At 39.3% G+C, this 21117-nt stretch overlaps 2 protein-coding genes across 2 annotated transcripts in view; one reads left to right on the forward strand and one right to left on the reverse strand.

Annotated features, from left to right (window-relative positions):
* prdm6 (PR domain containing 6) overlaps positions 1-21117 on the reverse strand; it is a 95900-nt gene that overhangs the window by 54292 nt on the left and 20491 nt on the right. Inside the window, exon 5 of the mRNA XM_028579196.1 lies at positions 5737-5864. Coding sequence (XP_028434997.1) covers positions 5737-5864 — 128 coding nt within the window. The remainder of the gene's footprint in view (positions 1-5736; positions 5865-21117) is intronic.
* On the forward strand, positions 200-1873 carry LOC114555091 (GTPase IMAP family member 8-like; the record flags this gene model as incomplete). The annotated part of the gene is made up of 1 exon (XM_028577197.1): positions 200-1873. A coding segment is annotated over exon 1 (1674 nt), but the record flags the coding sequence as incomplete, so codon positions are not given.

Raw genomic sequence — 21117 nt, forward strand, 5'->3', positions numbered from 1 at the left:
GATTCTGGTGTTTGGAAAGCAACAAAACGAAAAGACAATACTAAGTAACTTCATCACAAGGGAACAATATGTTTCTGATATACAAATATCAAAGCAATGTAGGCCTACAGTCATTTATAAAGAATGGAGGGGGAAACAATTAACAGTAGTAAAAACCTCAGATGTCTTCAGTCTGCCTGAGGACAAAGTGAGACACGAGATGAAAATGTGCGTGGCTCTTTGCCCCCCTGGACCAAATGTAATCCTGCTGTTAGTGAAGCCTACTGACTTCAATGAAGAGGACAGACAGAAATTCAAGTTCATCCTGAGTTTCTTTGGTCAAGATGCATTTAAATTCTCAATGGTCATCAAAACACAAAATGGGGAGGTCCAGAATGCTTCAGTAAACCAAGTCATCATAGACTGCAGACAAAGGCAGCACAGCATTAACTTTGATAAGAAAGATCTTTCCGAACATGATTATCAAGAACTGATTGATCAGATGGAGAACATAGTGACTGACAACAAAGGAGGACATCTAAACTGTACTGAACAGACTGATCCAATGACTTCCAAACCTCCTCTGAATTTAGTGTTGTGTGGGAGATTGGAAACCTGGAAGATGTCGGCAGCCAATGCTATTCTGGGAGAAAGAAAGTTTGGTCCATTTGCCAAGTCATCAGAGTGTGTTAAAAAGCAGGGAGAGGTGTGTGGACGTTGGGTTTCCCTGGTGGAGCTGCCTGCCTTGTATGGAAAACCTCAGAAGGCAGTAATGGAGGAATTATCCAGGTGTTTCACCCTCTTTGATCCTGAGTGCATCCATGCTTTTATCCTAGTCTTACCTGTGGGTCCCCTCACTGATGAAGACAAGAAAGAGTGGGAGACCATCCAGGACACATTCAGCTCTCGAGTCAATGACTTCACCATGATTCTCGTCCCTGTGGAGTCAGATCCTAATTCTCCAGCTGTAGTAAGATTTCTTAAGGAGAATGTGCACATACAAGAGCTCCTTCAGAGCTGTGGAGAACGATATGTTGTCTTTGACCTTAGAGACAAGCAGCAGGTCTTTAATGTGTTGCACGCTGTGGAAAAGATGAGAGCTGGTGACTCCAGAGGTTTCACAAAGAAAATGCTGGTCAATCCACGGGTGAAAAACGTTGCAAAACCAAAATCTGTACTCGAATTGGCTTATAAGCATCAGAGTAGAGAGTGTCTCAGGATGGTGCTGATTGGGAAGACTGGTTGTGGAAAGAGTGCAACAGCAAACACTATTTTGGGCAAACAATGCTTCAAATCTAAAGCCTGCCCAAAGTCAGTGACCGAGTTTTGCCGGAAAGAAACAGGAGAGATTGATGGACGGACTGCCATCATAGTTGACACCCCTGGCTTGTTTGACACGACTCTGACCAACGAAGAAGTTAAACGGGAGCTTGTGAAATGCGTCAGCTTGTTGGCTCCAGGACCTCATGTGTTCTTATTAGTGCTAAAGATCGGCCGCTTTACCCAAGAGGAGAAAGATACTGTGGAACTGATCAAGGAGTTCTTTGGCAAGAATTCAGGAGACTACATCATTCTCATATTCACAAGAGGAGATGATCTGAGAAATCAAACATTTGAGAATTACATACGGGATGGCTTTGTTGAAAAACTGATAGAGGACTGTGGAGGAAGATACCAGGTCTTCAATAACAGAAGTTCAGAAGATCAGAAACGTGCTCAAGCCAGAGAACTACTGGACAACGTTGAATCAATGGTGAACAGAAATGGTGGGGGCTGCTACACCTCTGAGATGTTTCAAGAAGCTGAGGCAGCCATACAAAAGGAAGTGAAGAGAATCCTGAAGGAAAAGGAAGAAGACATACAGAGAGAGATGATGGACGTTGAAAATAAACATAAAAAAGAAATCCAGGCAAAGAAAAAAGAATTGGCAGAACAAATAACCAAAACTGAACGAGAAAAAGAACTGAAAGCCAAACTAATTAAGAAAGAGGAGGAAATCAATAAGGAGCAGGAAAAGATGAAGAGAGAAGAAGAAAAGAGAGAAGCAGAGGAAAGGAAGACAAAAATGCAGGATGAACTTGAACAAATGCAGTGGGAAAAAAGTCTTGAAGCTGTGGGGGAAAAAATAAAACATGAAACTGAAAAAAAGGAAACTGCTGACAAAACATGGATAGAAAACAAAGAGGCACTGAGAAGAGGACAAGAGACTTGGAATAAGGAACGAAGGGAAAAGTGGGAGAACCAATATCGAGAAGATCAACAGAGACGAGAGAAGGAGCAAAAACGACTTGAAAAACTCAGAGAAGAATATGAACAAGAAAAAAAAGAATATGAAAACCAAAGAAAACAAGATGAAATCAGAAAACAACAAGAGGAGAAAGAATTAATAAAACTACAAGAAACCCTTTTGAAAAATCTGTCTGTAATCAAGAAAAAACATGACCAAGAGGCCAGAAAGCAAGCTGAAGAATTCAATGATTTCAGACAGAGATACACCGAGGACTTTGCGGCTGTGGCGGAAAAGCATGACAAGGAAATGGAGAATCTGAAGGAGAAGCAACAAATACACAATGACTTGATTGTACGCCAACTGACCAAACACAAAGCATATCAGAAAGACTTTGATAGATTGATGAAAAAACAAGAACAAGAAATGAATGACCTGACAGGGACACTTAAATCGCCAAACATTGAAAATCTGAACGAAAAAATCAATGAACTAAAGACAAAACATGAGGATGAAAGAAATAACTGGATACAAGAACACGTAAAGAAAGCCAGAGAAAAGACCTGTTCCATTTTATGAGCTGTTGTGTTGCCTGTAAGGCCCTTGCAAAATGACAACATCACTTGTAGCCTAAAAGAACACAAAGGGGGGGAGGGGTCCTACTGTCGTTTTACTATGATAATTAGAGAGTGTAACAGGCAGTATTGTGTGAATTTAGTTGAATCTGTAAATAGGATTAGGAAATAATTTGGGCTTTATAGGTTTACTGACAGCAGCAGTGTCAAACTGTGAAACTAAGATATTAGGATTTCATTTTGTTTGTTTTTCCTTACATACATACATCACAGTTTTAACAAAAGCAGATATTGTTTTATTTTGTCTAGTCTGTTATCTTTGAAATTGAATGGCATGCATCATTAGTCCCTGCTAACTTGTCTCCACCTATATTTGTGAAATCCTATTGATTCACTATACGCAGTAAGGAGAAATGAGGAGAGGTAAGGGGAGAGTTGTACTTTGCAAACACTAAAATGACACAAACTGTGTTGAGTCACAGTTTGCCCTCAGAATCATGAGGGAACTCTAGTTACTGTAGTTGAATGTGCATAAGATGAAACGTGTTATTATGTCAGTCTACTGTTCCAGGCTTTTAGACAAATGTTTACAAGGATCAACTGTCTGAGCTGTTTACATGTTATACCATAAATCACTGAACATAATAACTGCTGAAACTTTAACTGTGTCTATACTTTAGCTATTAAGTTCAGTACAGCCGGTTGCTTTTTGGAAGCTGTATGTTGCTGTCCACTGCTCCATAATGCTTAGGATGGGTTAAATGCAGAGATGGAATTTCACTACATTGTACTGTATAATTGTATGTGACGATTAATAAAATAATAATAAAGTTTCTTCATCTTATTGAAGGAAGGTTTCATTAGCTGCAAAGTCTGGTTGGTCATTTGAAAAAAAAGTTGTTTAACCTTTAAACTGACAACTACCTGCTTATATAGGAGGCAAGTATTAATCACATTCATTTTATTTTAACATGAAATGTATATTTTCCTCATTTACATTAATAAAGTGCAGTAATACAATTCAATTGTACATCTAGTATCCAAAGGTAAATGTGGTTTTTTTTGTTCATTTGTGCTAATAATTACAGAAGGTAATTACTATATTTGTTATGTTCAAGATTTTGTAACATATTTTGAAAGTAAGGTGGTATGCTTGTATTAGCCATTTAGAATTGTTCTCATTGGCACAATCTGAAACTGTATTATCGTTAAAAATAAACTATACACCATTAATAAGACTTTTCTTGTGTGTCATTTTTCATTAGAAGGGAGATCTACTATAAATGTCAAACTACATATGACAATGCAATGTGTCCCAATGTCATGAAATAATACATAAGTTGAATTCTGTGCCTGCATTAGTGGTCCACAAGTATCCATGTATCAAACAAGATATGTTGTACCAAGCATAACAACAAACATAATTCTACATGATAGAAATCTGAATAAAAAAAGACAACTTCTTTTCTTTTTTAACCAGCCAGTTGATTAAAAGTCAGCTGCTTTTCTATAAAAAATAAAGTATATTTAGCATTAAGTAAGATATTACAATAGCAGCACTGATATTTCAGCTTAAGGTTATAATGACAAACTGCTGGTATACAACATCTGACGATGTTTTGGCATCTAAATGATGACACCTAACGCTACTGATGACAGTTATGTACTTTAGCCACTTGTGTAAGTTCAACAAAATAAGAGGACCTTTCCAATCCAACCTTGAGATGCTTAAAAGTTTATGTTGATGCTAAATTGTTTATGTAGAGAAATACCCATCACTTTGTATTTCTTTTAATAGCATAAATATACAGTTTTCAAACATCTTAATGAAGTGAAGTTACTTACATAGTTATCTTTTGCTGGTGAAGCCACAGGCCGTAATAAAAAAGTGCTACCTGTGCCAAGACAGTAAGGACTGTTTAAAAAAACATGATGGACTCTTCAGAAGAGGTAATTATCTTTACATGAGTTTCTGCGCACGAAAGTCGCCGGACGACGAACATAGCCATACTGAGAAATACAGAGAGAGTTGTGTTGAGCTGTAAGTCTTAATTAGCTTTGCAGCAAGTAATTTGGCAAAGGCTTTAATGTGACATTCATTAATATCAAAAAGTTACGCACTAAAGCTTTAATAACATTATGTTGACTAAATAAAGAAAAAGGTGGAACTCTAGCATGTGGACAATCACTTCATTACACTACTCCCACTACACCTTTCTCTCGTACAGTGTTTGTGTTTTGTGTTTTATTAATTTACTGCTTTTATAACTTTTATTACTTAACTGTCCCCACATAACAAGACACACTGCAAGTGCTTCTCATTACTTCTTAATGCTTTCACAATAACATATTTTATATGTGTAAAATAAATAGGCTAAGCTCAAGGTCCACTTACAAGCTTTTCTGAGCCTTCAACCACATATCACAATTGAAATTAATTTACTCCAAAGCCGAGTCACAACAGAGAACACGCAACAGGAAAAATATGGGGAAAATGTCCTGATAAAAACTAAGGATCAAATTAAAGAACAAGAAACATAATGATGCAATATTTGCCAGAGTCACCAGAGTCTGACATGTAATTGTACAGTATGTTATTATGAGCAATTCAACAATATACAAATAGCCTACCATATTTGGTGGAAAGAAGTTGATAACTATAAAATAACTAAATTTTAGATACCTGACATACTCATAAATTCATAAAGATAAGATAGAAACTTTTGATAACTGCTTTATCTGCTCTGAAATAGTTTTATATTGGGTGTCTCTACGACAGTCCATCCTGGGACTGTGAACACATTTTTCCACTGGAGCCTAGTATGCTGGAATATGTGCATTTTCATGGTATTACATGGTATAGGTATACATTAGCTGTATTCTTACACATTCCTGTTGACTATTGGATGACAAAACCCCACCAAATGTCATTTATAGAATTAAACATGTTCTTACCTGTACTGTACAACCATCATGTTCTGCTCCCCACAGTGTCTGGCACAGCGGATATACCTCATCCAACTGGATTTACTGGGATCATTGCCATCAATAAAGTGCTGTAACGTCCCCTCTGCATCGTAGATCTGGAACACACATATATACAGAGTCAGAACTGAAAGAAGTAGGCCTACATATACAGAAAGAGTGCTCTGCCCATTAGTTAAATAATAAAGTACTGTAATTACCTCAAAGCCCTGCGTAGCTGTATTTCTGTACAATTACTAATCTACAAAGAGCAGTAACATTAGATGCAATTACATCTCGTGATAAGAGCTAAAAGTATGATCACAATCATTTTCATTATCAATTAATGTCACTTATTGCATTTGATTAAAATTCACTGTGCTTGATATGATAAACTGACAAAATATGATACATTATATATATAATATAAATATGATAATAAAAAAGAATGCTCATCAAAATGTATCAGTGCCCCAAGGTCATTTCTATAGATATTTCCTTTACCAGCAAATCTTCACATTTGTAAAGCTGGAACTAGACATGAATGGCAAGGTTTTCACATAACGTTACACATAAGAATTTGCCTTGAGGTTCTGGTGCATAACAATAAACAGTAAAATTAAATAAAAGGTTAATCGAAAAAAAATTCCTGCTTATATCAACTAGTCAGTAAATAATTTTTTTTCTACATAAAAATAAAGTTAATTGTTTATCCAAATACGAACAGTATTACTTCAGTTGACTTGTACTAGTCTACAGATGAACACATTGTAGTAAAAAAAGGTACTTTTGTTACCAGGTAACGTTAGCCTGCTTGGAATGGATGCAAATCAGCATATAGCATACATGCTAACACAAAAATGCTGTGGTAATGTTAGTTAGAATAATTTAGTTGTAGTTAATTTAACATGAGTTAATATTGACATATTATGAGCAGTGTGCCGAAATCACTAAGTTAGATTAAGAAAACTGGAATACACATTTATTTAATGAAGCTAATGTCGAGGTAGCATTAACGTTAGCTACTTTACGTTAGCTAACATTTATTTGAGTAGGGGGAGTGTCCCAGTACTTAATAGCACTGTGATAAACATTAAACATCTCTATGTGACAAGCGAATAGGACAGTACCTCCCTGTACAATAAGCTGTAATTATTTTAATCACATATGGGCTCTTTTCAAGGTTACAAACCTGAGGAAAACAGCGACCAATTAACGTTAGACTAGCAACAAGCCTATGCTAGCTAGCTAGCCAGCTAGCTAGCTAATCTTCTGTCAACTTGCGCCATTACCAGGAAAGCACTGCCATCTTGCGGTGAACATTTAAGCACACCTTTAACCAGTAATTTTCGAAACTGGAGCAGTATTAACACGTCAACAAGTATTACTGAACATATAGCGTTAACTCGTTTGAGTATTACAGCAAATGTCGGGCTTCAAATAAAGCAAACAAAAGTACGCCTCAAACTTAAACAAGAAATCCGCGGTCAAACGACACTTCACTCATGTATCACTCCGCCACGCTGAACAATCACTACATTACAGAAACAGGCGATGTAGAGTTAAGTAGTTCCTTCCATTAAAACATTAAAATAATGAAATTGTAAATGTAATATATAGAATGATTGTTTTTAATTTATGTTCATTATCAGTAAATAAATAAATGTCGTTTGATTAATATACAAAAAGAATCAAATTTTACAAAAATCAAATTTTATGCTAAGTAGATAGTATTATTACTATTGAGGACAATTTTTTTTTTTCTGCTAATCAATGATTATTTTCCATGTCACATAAAGTAATAACATGAAGATAATTCACACTGGCAACATATTGTTTTTCAATTCCACCCAACTAAGGGGGCTGGGCATACAATACTGGTGCAAAAAAGGTGGCTTTTGGGACTGGAATCAAATATTTAAAAAATAATATAAAATGGAGAGTTTACAAATGTAGTTTGAAAACAGTTAAGCAATAATGAACAGTGCATTAAAGTGACATTATGTCATTGTTCCTGGGAATGTTCTTGATATATTTTGTCTGTAACTTAAAAAACAAGATGGTAGGCTATATTAATGTCATCTTCATGTAAATTAGAGAACTGAAAAAGGACTGTTAAGCTCCATTTCTGTGGGAAAAGTAAGAATTGTGATAAAGGGAAACTGGATGAAAAATAATTCAGATTAATTAGATTTTGGTGGGTGGGGGTGGGGGGTTAAAATAGGTAAAGTATGTTTTCTCTTTTATGATTATGTGTGTGACTTCAATGTGAAAACAGAATATTAAAGCATTAGGATGCAAATCTAACAGACGGTCAGAAGTTTAAATTATAGGACAAGCTAACCGGTAAGGATGTGCAGTCTGGGATGAAGGCCCTGCAGACAATTCACACCTGAAATCCTTTGAGATTTCACTCCTGCAATATTTATGTCCATGTTTAGAACATATATCATGACAGCAGCAGTTATACTTTAAATTGGAAAAAAGGTTACACAAGTGTGAATGGAAAGTCTCACGTCAAGAAATGTTGAGGAAAGAGAAGATTTACAAAGCAGTTTATGTCAAGGAGCTGAAAATATACAACTTCCAGTTAAATAAGAATTTATACCCACAGAATAGTTTAAGTGTCTAACTGTAAAACTGTAGGTGGTATAGGAATATTTATGGTTACGCCAAGTATCTGTATATCTTTTAGAGATTCATCACATAATTGTGTGATCATGTTTCCGGGTTTTCTTAAGAACAATCCTTTGCAACTGAAAATGATTACGAGTCCTGCACTCACAGCTCAAACAAAAAGAAATAACTCTAGTTGATTTGAAATGTTTAAAACAAGCACCGGCAACAAATCATTAGGCTCTTATCCGTAGTCATGCTGAAGCTGTGATTATTACAGGCCTGCTGGGTGTTAAACGTTAAACAAACCTGATTTACACCTGCTTAAAAGCCTCACTGCTCCGCCTGCCAACGCTTTAGTCATAAAAACAGGTTCTAAAAGGTCTAAAAATGCTTTCGAAACAAGATACATGAACATGAAACATAAACCAAACAAGTCTCCATTTAGAAAAAGAAGCTGGGAATACTCAAGTAGAGTACAAGTCCAAATTGTACTGTGCAGTACTTGAGTAAATTGTAATATGAAAATGAAAAGAAATCAGACTTTTACATCTGGAATTTACCATAAAAATCAAACAACTAAAAACTTGGATTCAGAGCTACACAATAGGCAGTTCAAAGGAGTCGATGTCCCCTCGGCCTCAGTGTGTGTTCATTATTAATCCATCCCTCTATCCATCCGTGGTGATGCTGTGTGACTGTATTGAGGAGGCGTTCAGTGCGTTTATAAGGTGATGACCTGAGCCAATAGCCGGCCTCGCTGCTGTCCATACAGCCAACAAACAATCAATGCTGTAAATGACTGTGAGAATCAAAGGAAACAGCCTCATTTATTATTCTCTGCATGTAAGCACTTTAATGTCTGTCTGTCTGTCTGAATCTTTGTCTAATATCTGTGTACACTTTATACACACATACTTTTCATGACTTTCTAGTGTTAATATATATGAACCCGTTCTCCCTCCCAACTTGTCAAATACAGCAGCTTGGTCAGTTGCCAACAGTGTCCCTTTAGCGCCTGTATGAAACGCACCTGGATTGCAAACAGAAAAAGTTCAGGGCTTTCTGCCATTTTCAACCTAGTCTATATCCATGATGTTCCACTTCAGGGATTGTGCTATTGCTGCCTGAAATTCTGCTGGATGTCACTCTTTTAGGCCGGATGGCCGTTACCTTCCGCTTTCTTTGTGTTGGCTTTCTAAACCCAAGACGATTGTGATTGGTTTAAAGAAATGCCAATAAACCAGGGCACGTTTTTCTCCCATCACGTTTTTCTCCCATACCGGGATGCTGTGTGGACTAGACAGACCTTCCTCCGCGGCGCTGTGGAGGAGGGTCTGGCAAAGCGAGACTAATATTAACCCAAACCACTATCTTTTCCTAAACTTAACCAAGTAGTTTTGTTGCTTAAACCTAGAAAGATTTTTTGGCAGAAAGTCCTTTAGGCCAACTTCTCCCATGTGATTTGAGATGACTCAGTGAAGAGCAATAAAGTCCGTGTAGGGAGGAAATCTGGTAACCTGACGAGCCAGATGGTTTGAAGCCGTCATTGGCAACTGTGTAGAAAAGGGCAGGCACTATCAAAAAATGCCTGGCAGGTCATCTGTCTATCATGTACGCCACTGTTTTTTTCAATTATTAGTCACGGCAGTCACACACATGCCTAAATCACAACCGTAGCTGCCAGAAGTTCCTCACAGGACATTGATTGTTCGGTAAGATTCAGACACAAACGCATCGCTTGAAGCCTGACAAGGTAAGAGGTCCGGGCAGATGAATGGGTCAAGCAAACACAGGACTTTCACCCAGGAGACCGCTGTTTGTGTGAAACCAAATAGGAAAAAGAACGACAACATGTTAATGGAAGCTGTACACAACAACACAGTTGTAGCCTCGAAACACTTAGGAGACAAAAGCAATAAAAATGCACGACTAAAATGAGACTAAATCCTACAAAAAAAGGACTAAATTTGACTAAAACATCTTGGTCTAAAACGACCGCCAAGATTAACACCAGACAAACAACCTTAAGCACTGCGGTACCATGCAGAGCAGTATGAAGCACGGGAAGAGGAAACCCAAACTGTTCAGCTTTGTGTATATATAAGGAGGCAACAGGGCTGATGGGAAATATGGTCCTACTTTGGAGACACATGAGGACTTATTCTCATGCTGTCCTTTGTTTACAGTAAATTTACAGATGAAACAAAAAGTCCTTAACGTATTCCTCTGTCTGCAGCACTTTCCTTCTAGCCTGGTCCTACCAGACTCTGGTCCATTTCATCTGTCCAGAGAGTCTGGCCTCTCTCCACTGACAAGTGTTGAAGGCGGGTACACTGTTGAAGTTTAAAACTATTGGATCTGCCCAGAGCCACTCTGGATCCGCCATAACCAATCACTAACGTTTGGTCGTGACGTCGGCTTAGCATCGCTAGCGTTAGCCTTAGCCAACTCCTTCACCACTAACGGAGCCAGCTGGAAAATCTAACTTTTCCCGAACCCCCGTGGAGAGGAGGGCCACAACATCATGGCTTAGGACCTTAGACAGGGAGAGAAAGACACGCAGCAAAGGGCCGCAAGTCGGATTTGAACCTGGGGCGCTGCAAAGGACTCTGCCTACATGGGGTGCACGCTCTTACGGGGTGAGCTAGAGGCCGCCCCAGCAAAGACTGTTCTTGCTCAGGCTTTAACTTCTGGATATTCGGCAGCGTTGCCACAACGACCGAATGGCTTCGCTCGTATCTTTCTCCGCCGCCATAACGGAACTACAACTCAAACTAGCGCACGGCCTCAAAGTCATCGTTCTCAGCCACTCCCTCTGTTCCCTGATTGGATCGGTAAATATTTGACCAAAGAAAACCCAAGAATATACCTCAAACCCTACTTTCCTTCACCTCTCCGCCTCTGTTTAGGGCAACACATCCTCCTGTACTTGTATAGTTATGAGGACCAATGTGAGAACCTGAGAGTAGGCCTTTTTGTCTGGGCCTGGGTGTTTTAAAAAAAGTGTTGGTGTTAGAATGAAGTTTGTTTTGGGTAAACGGACTAAAAGGGAATTCTTGCGTCACAGAGGGTCCTCATAGCAGTAGGAACATGTGTGCGATGTCTTATGTTCCCTGCAGCCTGTAATGAAACTCCTGCACTCTGCTGTTGTTTAAAGCTTTTGTTACTCGCAGCCATTTGTCACTGACGTCTATTTTAAACAAATCACAGTACGTTTAACAGCCTCCTGCGTCGTCCTGCTCCACTTCGCTCTGCTTTCCAGAAAGCAGGGTGCAAGCACCCAAAGGTGGCCTGAAACAGTAAAGTTGTCTCTTCATTGTGTTATTTAGATATTATGTATTATATTTATATTTATGTAAAGCATTTGGAAATGCCTATAGGTGCTGCACAAGAAACCCCTGCTGTGCTTTAAAAATAAATGAATAAGAATTTCAAACACATGCATAAATGTATTCAATATTAAACATATCTATTTAACTATTGAATACAGGCCTAAGTATTGTGGATGTGAATGTTGTCATGATGCCTGTGGTTCGAAATTTGTCCCGACATGTTTTGTTTTTGATGATTTGTTCCGTGGTCAGATTCAAACCGTATTTTTAGAACCTGCTGTAATATTTGGAACGTAACCCTGATCGTTTGCTCCATCATGTCTTCATTAACAGAACCACCTGTGTGCCCTTCTGCTGACTGCACAGTGAAGCAGCATACAACTCGCGCCTCCGGGACCAGCAGCTGGTTCCTAGCTTGATGCTGTTCTGTCAAAAGACATTTTGGCCGCGAGTGTTTATCGAATCCATCACTGTAAAATTCCATCTGCAAGACAAACGGCCAAATATAACATGTTGTTTAGTTCAACAGCTAGAAAATGTTGCAAACACTGCCAGGCTTCCGGCTTCACTTCACAGCTCCGGCTGTCATTTTTTTTCCATCTGAGCACAACAAATCCGGACAAAAGGTTTTTTTTTGTTACAGCTTTGGTTTCTTAAAGCTCGATAATGTATCCTTGTCCAAAATATCCTCAGTTTGTGCGGGACAGATGACCCTTTCATCACCGCGGTGCTTTATATTCACACACTGAGACCACACATCATACGAGCTGCAGCTGCTGGAGGAGCAGCTGAGGCTTCAGTGTTCAAAAGAACTTCAGCAACGTGTTTTTACATGTTTAAATCTTCCCTGGGGCTGTATTTGCATTTATTAATTCATCTTCCAGTTATTTTCTCAGGTGAATTTTCTGTAAAATGTTTAGGAAAATATAGTGGGAAACAAATCACAATTTCTTAAAGTCAAATTCGTTGTCTTGTTTTTGTTCGAGCAATAGTCCAAAGCGCAAAGATATTCAGTTTAGGAAAGCTGCAAATCGTCACAACATTGGAGAAGCTGGAACCAGTGAAACCAGTTTGCCATTTGAGCTTGAAAAATGACTTCAACGATGAATCAATTCTCAAAATAGTCAGAGATAAATTTTCTCTTGTTTCATCTCTAATCTCCACCAAACCTTATTTCATTTTGAACCTGTCTTTCTGGTCACAAACAGCATTTTCTAGTGTCTTTTAAAAAGTGTAAAATATTTGCAGAGTGTTAAGAGGCTTCTTTGTCAGTAATAATACTTTTCCTCTCTTCTGAACTCTGCAGAATTGTCTGATGTGTGCAACATTAAAAACTCTTGCTGTGCTCAAAAACCTTTTTTCAAAAATTTCTGAAATGTAGTTTTAATTCTGGGCAGATCCAAATTTTCCAAAAACTCAAAATGGAAAAAAAAAAATTTCTTCATCAATGCGTCAAATTCTAAGAATATCTTAAATTGACATTTTAGGGGAAATCAGCATTCAATATGCACATTTAAGAAGTCCTTCCATACATGTTATGTTTTTTTTCAACCTGCACCCTATTTTCCTATATTTTTGTGTCTAAGTGACTGATGAGAACAACAATCTTTGACATTGGTCCGGTATTAAGCAAGATCGCTGCAGTTGGCAGCCGCGAAACAAGCTACAATATAAGTTAATAGGGCAATTGTCCAGCTTGTGTTTACCTTCACAAAAGTGCTCGTTTTACCGCTGACAGGCTCAGATTAATATTCTAAGTGTCTGACAACATTATGGAAAGGATTTCTAAAGAGGTCGACCTTTCTGTTAAAGAGTACGATCCTTTTTTTAAACATAAAAACATCCGCGAAATTGCGTTTGCTAAACCCATCAGACTCCATGTGAATATACAGTCATTTTAGCATCATCAAATACACTTCATTCAAAGTCGACAGAAACTAAATAAAACTACGAAAAGCCGTTTTGGGTCGTACTTCCACTTTTCCAACCATCACAACTCTAGTTTGGCCGATTGCGGCGAGCTCGCTTAATACTGGACCAATGTCAAAGATTGTTGTGCCCATCAGTCACTTAGACACAAAAATATAGGAAGGTTGAAAAAAAACAGCAGTTACCCTTTAATGTAATTAACATATTGCTTACTGATTTTTTTCTTTTTAAGGTTATTTTTTGAGGCATTTTCCCTTTCCCCTATTGGACAGTTGATGGTGAATAGGCAGACAGGAAACAAGGTGAGAGAGAGAGGGGGGTGTCAAACGCAACAAGGGAACTTGCTATCATTTTAATACAGTAGATTGTCTGAAAATCTAAATTATTTTAGTTAACTGCAGGTCTAACAAAGAAGTCATTGAGTGACAGGAAGTAGAATGGAACTGATCATTTACTTTAAGCTTTTCAGTGAAACTGAGGTGGAGGATGTCTAATCTGTCTGTCTCTGCCTCTTCTCCATTTACAAGAACCAGAAGACTGAAGGTAAGAGGGGAGGATTAACACACACACACACACACACACACACACACGTTTTAAAGAGGGTGGATTACAGCTCGCTCTCTCAGTCATCGATCTCTGCTGTCAGTGCTTCACTTACTGCTCTGTCACTGTCCACGCACATGCCCGCATTTACACTCCACTGAAAACTGAAAGAAATCTAAAAAAGAAAAAAAAAAGATCTTACTATACACCAGCCAAGACGTTTGTATTTGTTACTCTTCTGCATTATGAAACATTAAAGATGCAGCTAAATGTGAACTAACTAATCAGTCTGTGCTCATGTGTGTCTAAGGAAAAATGTGGACACGTAAAAAAATAAAACAGGGCCGTTATATTAGCATAAAGCAGCAATTATATAAACAAATGTGTTTTTATTTAAAGAGGATTCACTGCTTGATACACTGACAAGACAGAAAATAGAAACGTTCTTAAACCACTCTTGCAGAATAATCCACCTCTCCTCTGTTCATTTTCAAATAATGTTCAAACCAAAATATGAGTAAACACTGGTTCAATTTTTAATCTAGCTGTTTATCTTTGTCGTACACAACTATGTGTGCTTATGTTGGCCATGAGCGACAAACAGAGCCATTTATCAAGGCTACAGAGCGTGAGGTTTGATATTTAAAGGAATAGTTGACGCTTATTCCATTCTGGTGGAGAGGGAGAGAGATGAAAAGACACACAGCTCTTATGTTTGTGTGGTTAATATGAAGCTACAACAATTAGCTGGTTAGCTTAGCTTGGCTTAAAGACTCTGGAAACAGGAGGGGGGGACAACTAGCCTGGCCCTGCAAAGCACCTTTAAAGCTCATTCATTTACATGCGCAAACTCCAGAGAGTTACTGGTCGCACCCAAGATATACAGAGTCTATATACAGTCACATAGGCCAACGCATTCTCATGAACAGGTCCGTATGATATCGTACGAAAATGTACGCACACCAAAGCGTATGATATCCTATGAATTTAGGAGACCGCCGGCTGGTCACGTGACGCCGGCAGGCTACGAGCTTCATGACACCGAGCGGCAGTTGCTAGTTGTTTAAGCCGCTACAGAGCTGCGAGACGCCGGCTACAGACCTCCGTTGTATCAGCGGTAGTTGGTGGTTCAGTTACCCAAAACTTTGGGCCGGGTACAAAGCACCGCGAGCTGCCGGTCGTTTCGACGGACATTACGGTTAAATTTAGTCCACAAAATATGAGCGTTTTGCCACGACGAAAGTTAAGATTAGGCACCAAAACGACTAGATTAGGAAAAATATCGTGGGTTGGATTTAAACACTCCTGAGGAACAGGCATGGGTGAAAGGCTTTAGTTTTCCCCGGGAAGCGAACTCTGCTCTCAGGCTTGAAAGTCTCGTATGTTAACACCCACCCACCCATCCATCCATCCATCCATCTATCCATCCGTCTTCCTCCACCTCAAGCAACTACAACATTCTGCTCTAAAACTGATGCCTCAGTATTATAATCTAATACATATTGAATCTGTTTTCTGCAGAACGAGTAGGCGTCATTACTGCAAGTATATTTTGCTGGTATGATACTTGTATTTTACAAATTACAAATTTACTATTTTTTTAATCTCGTTGTAATGGTACTGAATACAACAAAAAAATACTTTAGTCCAGACACTTCAGAGTGTCTCTCTCATTTCACAAGGATCACATCACATTTAGAGCTCTGAAATGAGAATATTTGTTAGTTTTGCATTTTTGCGCTGAACACACATATTTCTGAGTGACAGCTGTTGGGGAGCGATCTGCAAAACCTCAACCAACAGCTGTGTGTGTGTGTGTGTGTGTGTGTGTGAGAGAGATACAGAAAGTGTGTCTGAAATACAGAGTTTTAACCTTCTGACCTTATTACAGAGAGTAAAATCTTCTCTCCTTGTCTGGACCGAGCAGACGCCACAGAGATACCGTGTGTGTGTGTGTGTGTGTGTGTGTGTGTGTGTGTGTGTGTGTGTGTGTGTGTGTGTGTGTGTGTGTGTGTACGTGAGAGAGAAAGTGTCGTAACACCTTCAGACATGATAACTCACTGCTGCATTAGTGACTTTTTGACACACACACACATCATCCTCTGATGGTAAAGCAGCCATTTACATGCCAGTGTTGCTTCAGAGCTGCAGTTAAGTGTTTTTATCTGATAACTGAACCACATTCCTGTCTGAAAATGCACACACACACACACACACACACACACACACACACACACACACACACACACACACACACACAAAGCTTTTCAGGTCATATTCAGGTCAAGATTCAGGATTTATTTTCTTATTTTAAGACTCCCAAGCAAAGAAGGTAAATAACTGCATTGACAAAACAATGTTTCCCCAAGAAGTAGAATTTATTTTGTGAGGTCATCTCTGTGCACAATTAGCTGGTTCTAAGATGCTAGCAGTGCAGGAGGGTCCCACAGCGACTGCTTCGAAGAGGCAAAACTTCTCGGTGTGTTTTGAGGATTCTCCTCTGAGAAACTTTACGTACTGTGCCTAAAAAAACTAAGTATTATAAAATAACACCACTGTAAGAGAGGAACAAATGCAGGCGCACCCTGTTAAAAGCAACCTTCCTAGAAATAAAAATATGGGATATGATCTCCCCCTGAGTGTGCTGGGATGCAAATTGTACAAAATACGTATTCACTTTACACATTACAGAGTGTTAGTTCCAACCTCTGACTGTTCTTAAACCGACATCTATATCCATCTTTTAATCCAAGTGATTTATGGCCGATGGTCTGTGATGGGACGCAGTTGTTTTAGCCGACAGTTTGTTGCTTCTTGCAGCGTCACACACACTACTGATACAATGTACGTGTCGCAGTGCTACAGCAGCTGCAGTCGTGGCATTGAGAGCAGCTAAACTGAGGATTTAGATGTCAAGATTGGCCAGTCCCCCCACACCTGCCCACTCATTTCAGTGAGTCAATTTACCTGTGAGCAGTTTTCCTAACAAGGAACTTAACACCAAACGAAGGGTTTCACTGACCTCTCCTGGATGAAAACCCAGGGCAACATTTTCCAAAATGATCTTAAAATGGTGTCTATCTCTGATCTCTGAGGTTAGAGGATTGAGAGTCAACTTTTCTGTTTGCCACTGCCTTTTCCAAGGTCATTAAAAGATGTTACAATCTTATACTTCTGCGCTTCTTAAATCCTTTAAATCTGCAGTATTTTTCTTAATTTATTCTTTCTTTTATAAATTGTCTTATTTTCTGTTATGTTTTATATAGTCTCCTATTGCCCGACTGTCCTCCACAGCGCTGCGGAGGAGGGTCTGGCTAGTCCACATAAGCATTCCGGGATGGGAGAAAAACGTGCTCTGGTTTATTGGCATTTCTTTAAACCAATCACAATCGTCTTGGAGCTCTGAGCACTGGACGGAGCCACGGTGCCTCTGCAAAATAGCCTCTGGGAAGGAACTTGTTTTGGTGGAACATGTGTAGGGAGGTGAGCTCTGGAATTGAAATGGCTGCCGAGTGTGTGATGACAATTTTAATTGTTAATTTGTAATGACAATTTCAATGGAAAAAAAAAGATAAATGTAATTTGATTGTCGGTTCTAGCTCAAACAACACAAAGAAAGCGGAAGCTAAGGGACATCTGGCCGAACCTCTGGCGTCTCCGGAACGATCCCGTAAATGAAACTTCTCATTTTATAATAAGCACTTTGAATTGCCTTTGTGTCTAAAATGTGCTATATATGTCATAAACTTGCCATGCAGAAAAGCGCTGCATTCCAGAGGCACTGTATAGGGTCAGAAAAAAAATTTCCTAGAACTAATAATAAGCAAACATTTTTACGTTTTTGCATAAAAAAGGTCTATGTTAAGCAATCAACTCTCAAATGTCAGATGTCGGAGCTTCACACCAGCACATGAATGCACCACTTCAAGTGTTTTACCATCCAACAGTATCAGCTTTGACAAACAAAAGTGAGAAATAGTTAGGCTAGGTGAGTAGACATATAGGTTGGTGGGTCGTAGTTCCTCAACCTGACCAATCAGCTGTTTCAGTATCCAATCAGTATCTGCAGACAGCATCAGAAAAGGTTCTTCTTCTCTTTCTCTACACAACACACGATTGTCTACTTCTTATTCTTTTCCAGTCCAAATCTTGTAAAACTGTTCCTGAGAGGCGATCAATGCTCGTACGCTTCTGTTCTACAGCTAATCAATGAAACTCCACTAATTCTGTAATCTGCTCTCTTCATCGGCCTCCTCCTCCTTATCTCACCATGTCTCCGCCTCACTCCCTCCACTTTCTATCTTCCTCCTTTTCCTAATCTTTGCGTGTCTCGTCCTCCTCCCGCAGGTGATGGACAAATTAGTGTGAATGCTTCATTAAAAAGGACCTTTTTTTAAAGATTATTTTTTGGGCTTTTCCACCTTTATTCAATAGGACAGCTAGGTGAGGGAAGACATGCAGGAAATCATCACAGATTGGATTCAAACCCTGGACCTCTGCGTCACTGCATAACCCTCCAACTATATGTGCACCTGCTCTACTCACTAAGCCAACCCAGCCACATAAAAAAAGGACTTTAACTCTGAGGTAACTGACTTTGCTACAAAGGTGGGTTATTTCAGGCTGAATGCTAAGGGACCGTTCGGTATTTATGGAATGGACCACCGGAGGAAAATAGGGGAGGGTCATGTGTTTTTATTCTTTGTTGATGGGAGGGTCATCCAATTTTTTTTAGTCTACAGGGGAGGGTCTCCCAACTTTTGTATTCATGAGAAGAGCAAAGTGGCTTGTTTGGTGCATATTTATCCATGTAGCTCCATGTAGCTCTCTCAGTCTCGGCCCCTATCGCTAGCAGATGGTCTATTTTGACTAAAGGTCCCAAAACTCCTCCGGTGGCCCCTTAAATAAATAAAGAACAGTCCCTAATCATCTGAGACCTATAAAAGATCTTTGTAAACAGCACTTTTATGGTGTCAGGGTGATGTCAGATCTCGCGAGCGCGATAAAACACACTCACTAGCCTAAGCTTACATGGCTATTGTTTAGCCTGGCCAGCCAGTCTGATTAATCCATAACAGAAATGTAGGGCCAACTAAGCAAACAAAACTTATTTTTGCCATGTTAACTTATTAGTATAACACGATCACACATTAACGTTAACGTTACATAATACACCATGTCATAAAACTTTATTTCTGTTTCTGGAATTCTCCGACTGGCTGGCCAGGCTCAAAGCCATGTTAGCTAAGGCTAACGTTGGCTCTAATGTTAGAGGCATGGGTTCATACATTGGCAAGGATTTACGGACATTTCAAAACAAAAGCATCACACATATGCAGAACAGTAACAGAACAAATGAGAGACACTTGTACATTCCTTTATTTACGGTGCTATCTTGCGCTGCATCGTTAATGAAGACAGAAAAACACTTCTTCGGCTGGTACACCAACTCCGGGCTTCCTGAGCGATAGCTGTCAATCAAGATAAACTAATGGCGTATGTCCATTGTCAGCGTCATTTCCCCGCTTCCCATTCATTTCTATGGGAGCAGCCGTGCAATGCATTCTGGTAGCTTCGCGGGGACTTTGGAGAAGTCGGGTGTCGAATCGTCGCCTCTCAAAATCTGATGAAAATCTTTTTAACTGACCGTTGTCGATCTGAAATGAAGACAGATTCAGCAACTGCATGGCCTATTTCTCATTTAAAATGTTTTCAGAAAGTATTTTTGGAAAATACGAGATTGTATTTAATGAGCTTCCATTATGGTTGGTTTTGAAATTCAGGAGCAACCAGCACTATCAGCTGCAGCCATCGCGGTTGTAGGAGACTGTTTTCTTTGCTTGTCAGTGATCATTGAAGAGAAACTGGTGGCAAGCCCACTAGAGTGCAATGCTTGGAAGCGGGGTAATCCCATCCGTGAAATCGTGAATCCGTGAATCCGATAATGCGTATATGGACACGTACTGGAGGTCTGTGGGTGAGATCACCTTGTAAGTGACTAATCATAGGAGGACCAGTGCCTCCCTTTGTTTCCGCCCCCAAAATGTCAAAAGTCAGTTTCATTTGAGCGAGGAGAAATCAACTTCGAGAGCAGAGTTTACCCGCGAGAGCGTGTATGCCAGACATTCACGGGCGCGTGGCGGCTGCTCTATGCGCGTGCTGCTTAGTTTTATATGTGCAGGTGTCATTCTCTCCCTATGTTTTGTTTCACGCTCGCAGTTGCAGGTACATCTCTCTTGATTGTTGAATCGATTTTATCGCACTCGAGAGATATGACATAAACCTTGTTGCCATACACTTTGACTAATAGACTAACCGAGCCGTGGACATGATTTTAGAAATACTGAGATTATGTTATGCTCCGAACACCGCTAACTTAAAAAACCTTTTACATTTTGGGGGGATCATTACATTTTCTGTTTTATCAAAAACAGTTATTTATAAAGAATCTGAATATAAACTCAATATAATCAACTAAACTCTAACTAAAATACCTATAATTGTCTCTACTGTAGTAGGAAATTATTAGGAAATTGTTGACCAGTAAAATAACAGCGCCAACGTGACTAAAACCCCTAAAATCACGGAATAATTACCTCTAACTGCTAATTACCAGAAACATAATGAATACTAACTAAGGGAACACCATTAAACAAGTGCAAATTCGCAATGGTTGAGACCATGTATGCGCAGGCATTCAAACACACACACACACACACACACACACGCACACACGCACACACACACATACACACACAGACATACCCATACCCATACACACACACACACTTGACCTTCCGGCCAAATTTGAGCCTCCTGGGGCGAAAACTGTGGCCGCCAAAGCATGGAGAATTTCCTTGTGGACCGACCGACCAAACTATAGAGCTGCTGGTTGCACAAGACATACAGTAATACTGTATAATTTTTAGGTCTTCATAGGAACCAATGG

This window comes from Perca flavescens, chromosome 5, assembly GCF_004354835.1.
Source record: "Perca flavescens isolate YP-PL-M2 chromosome 5, PFLA_1.0, whole genome shotgun sequence".
NCBI lineage: Eukaryota > Metazoa > Chordata > Actinopteri > Perciformes > Percidae > Perca > Perca flavescens.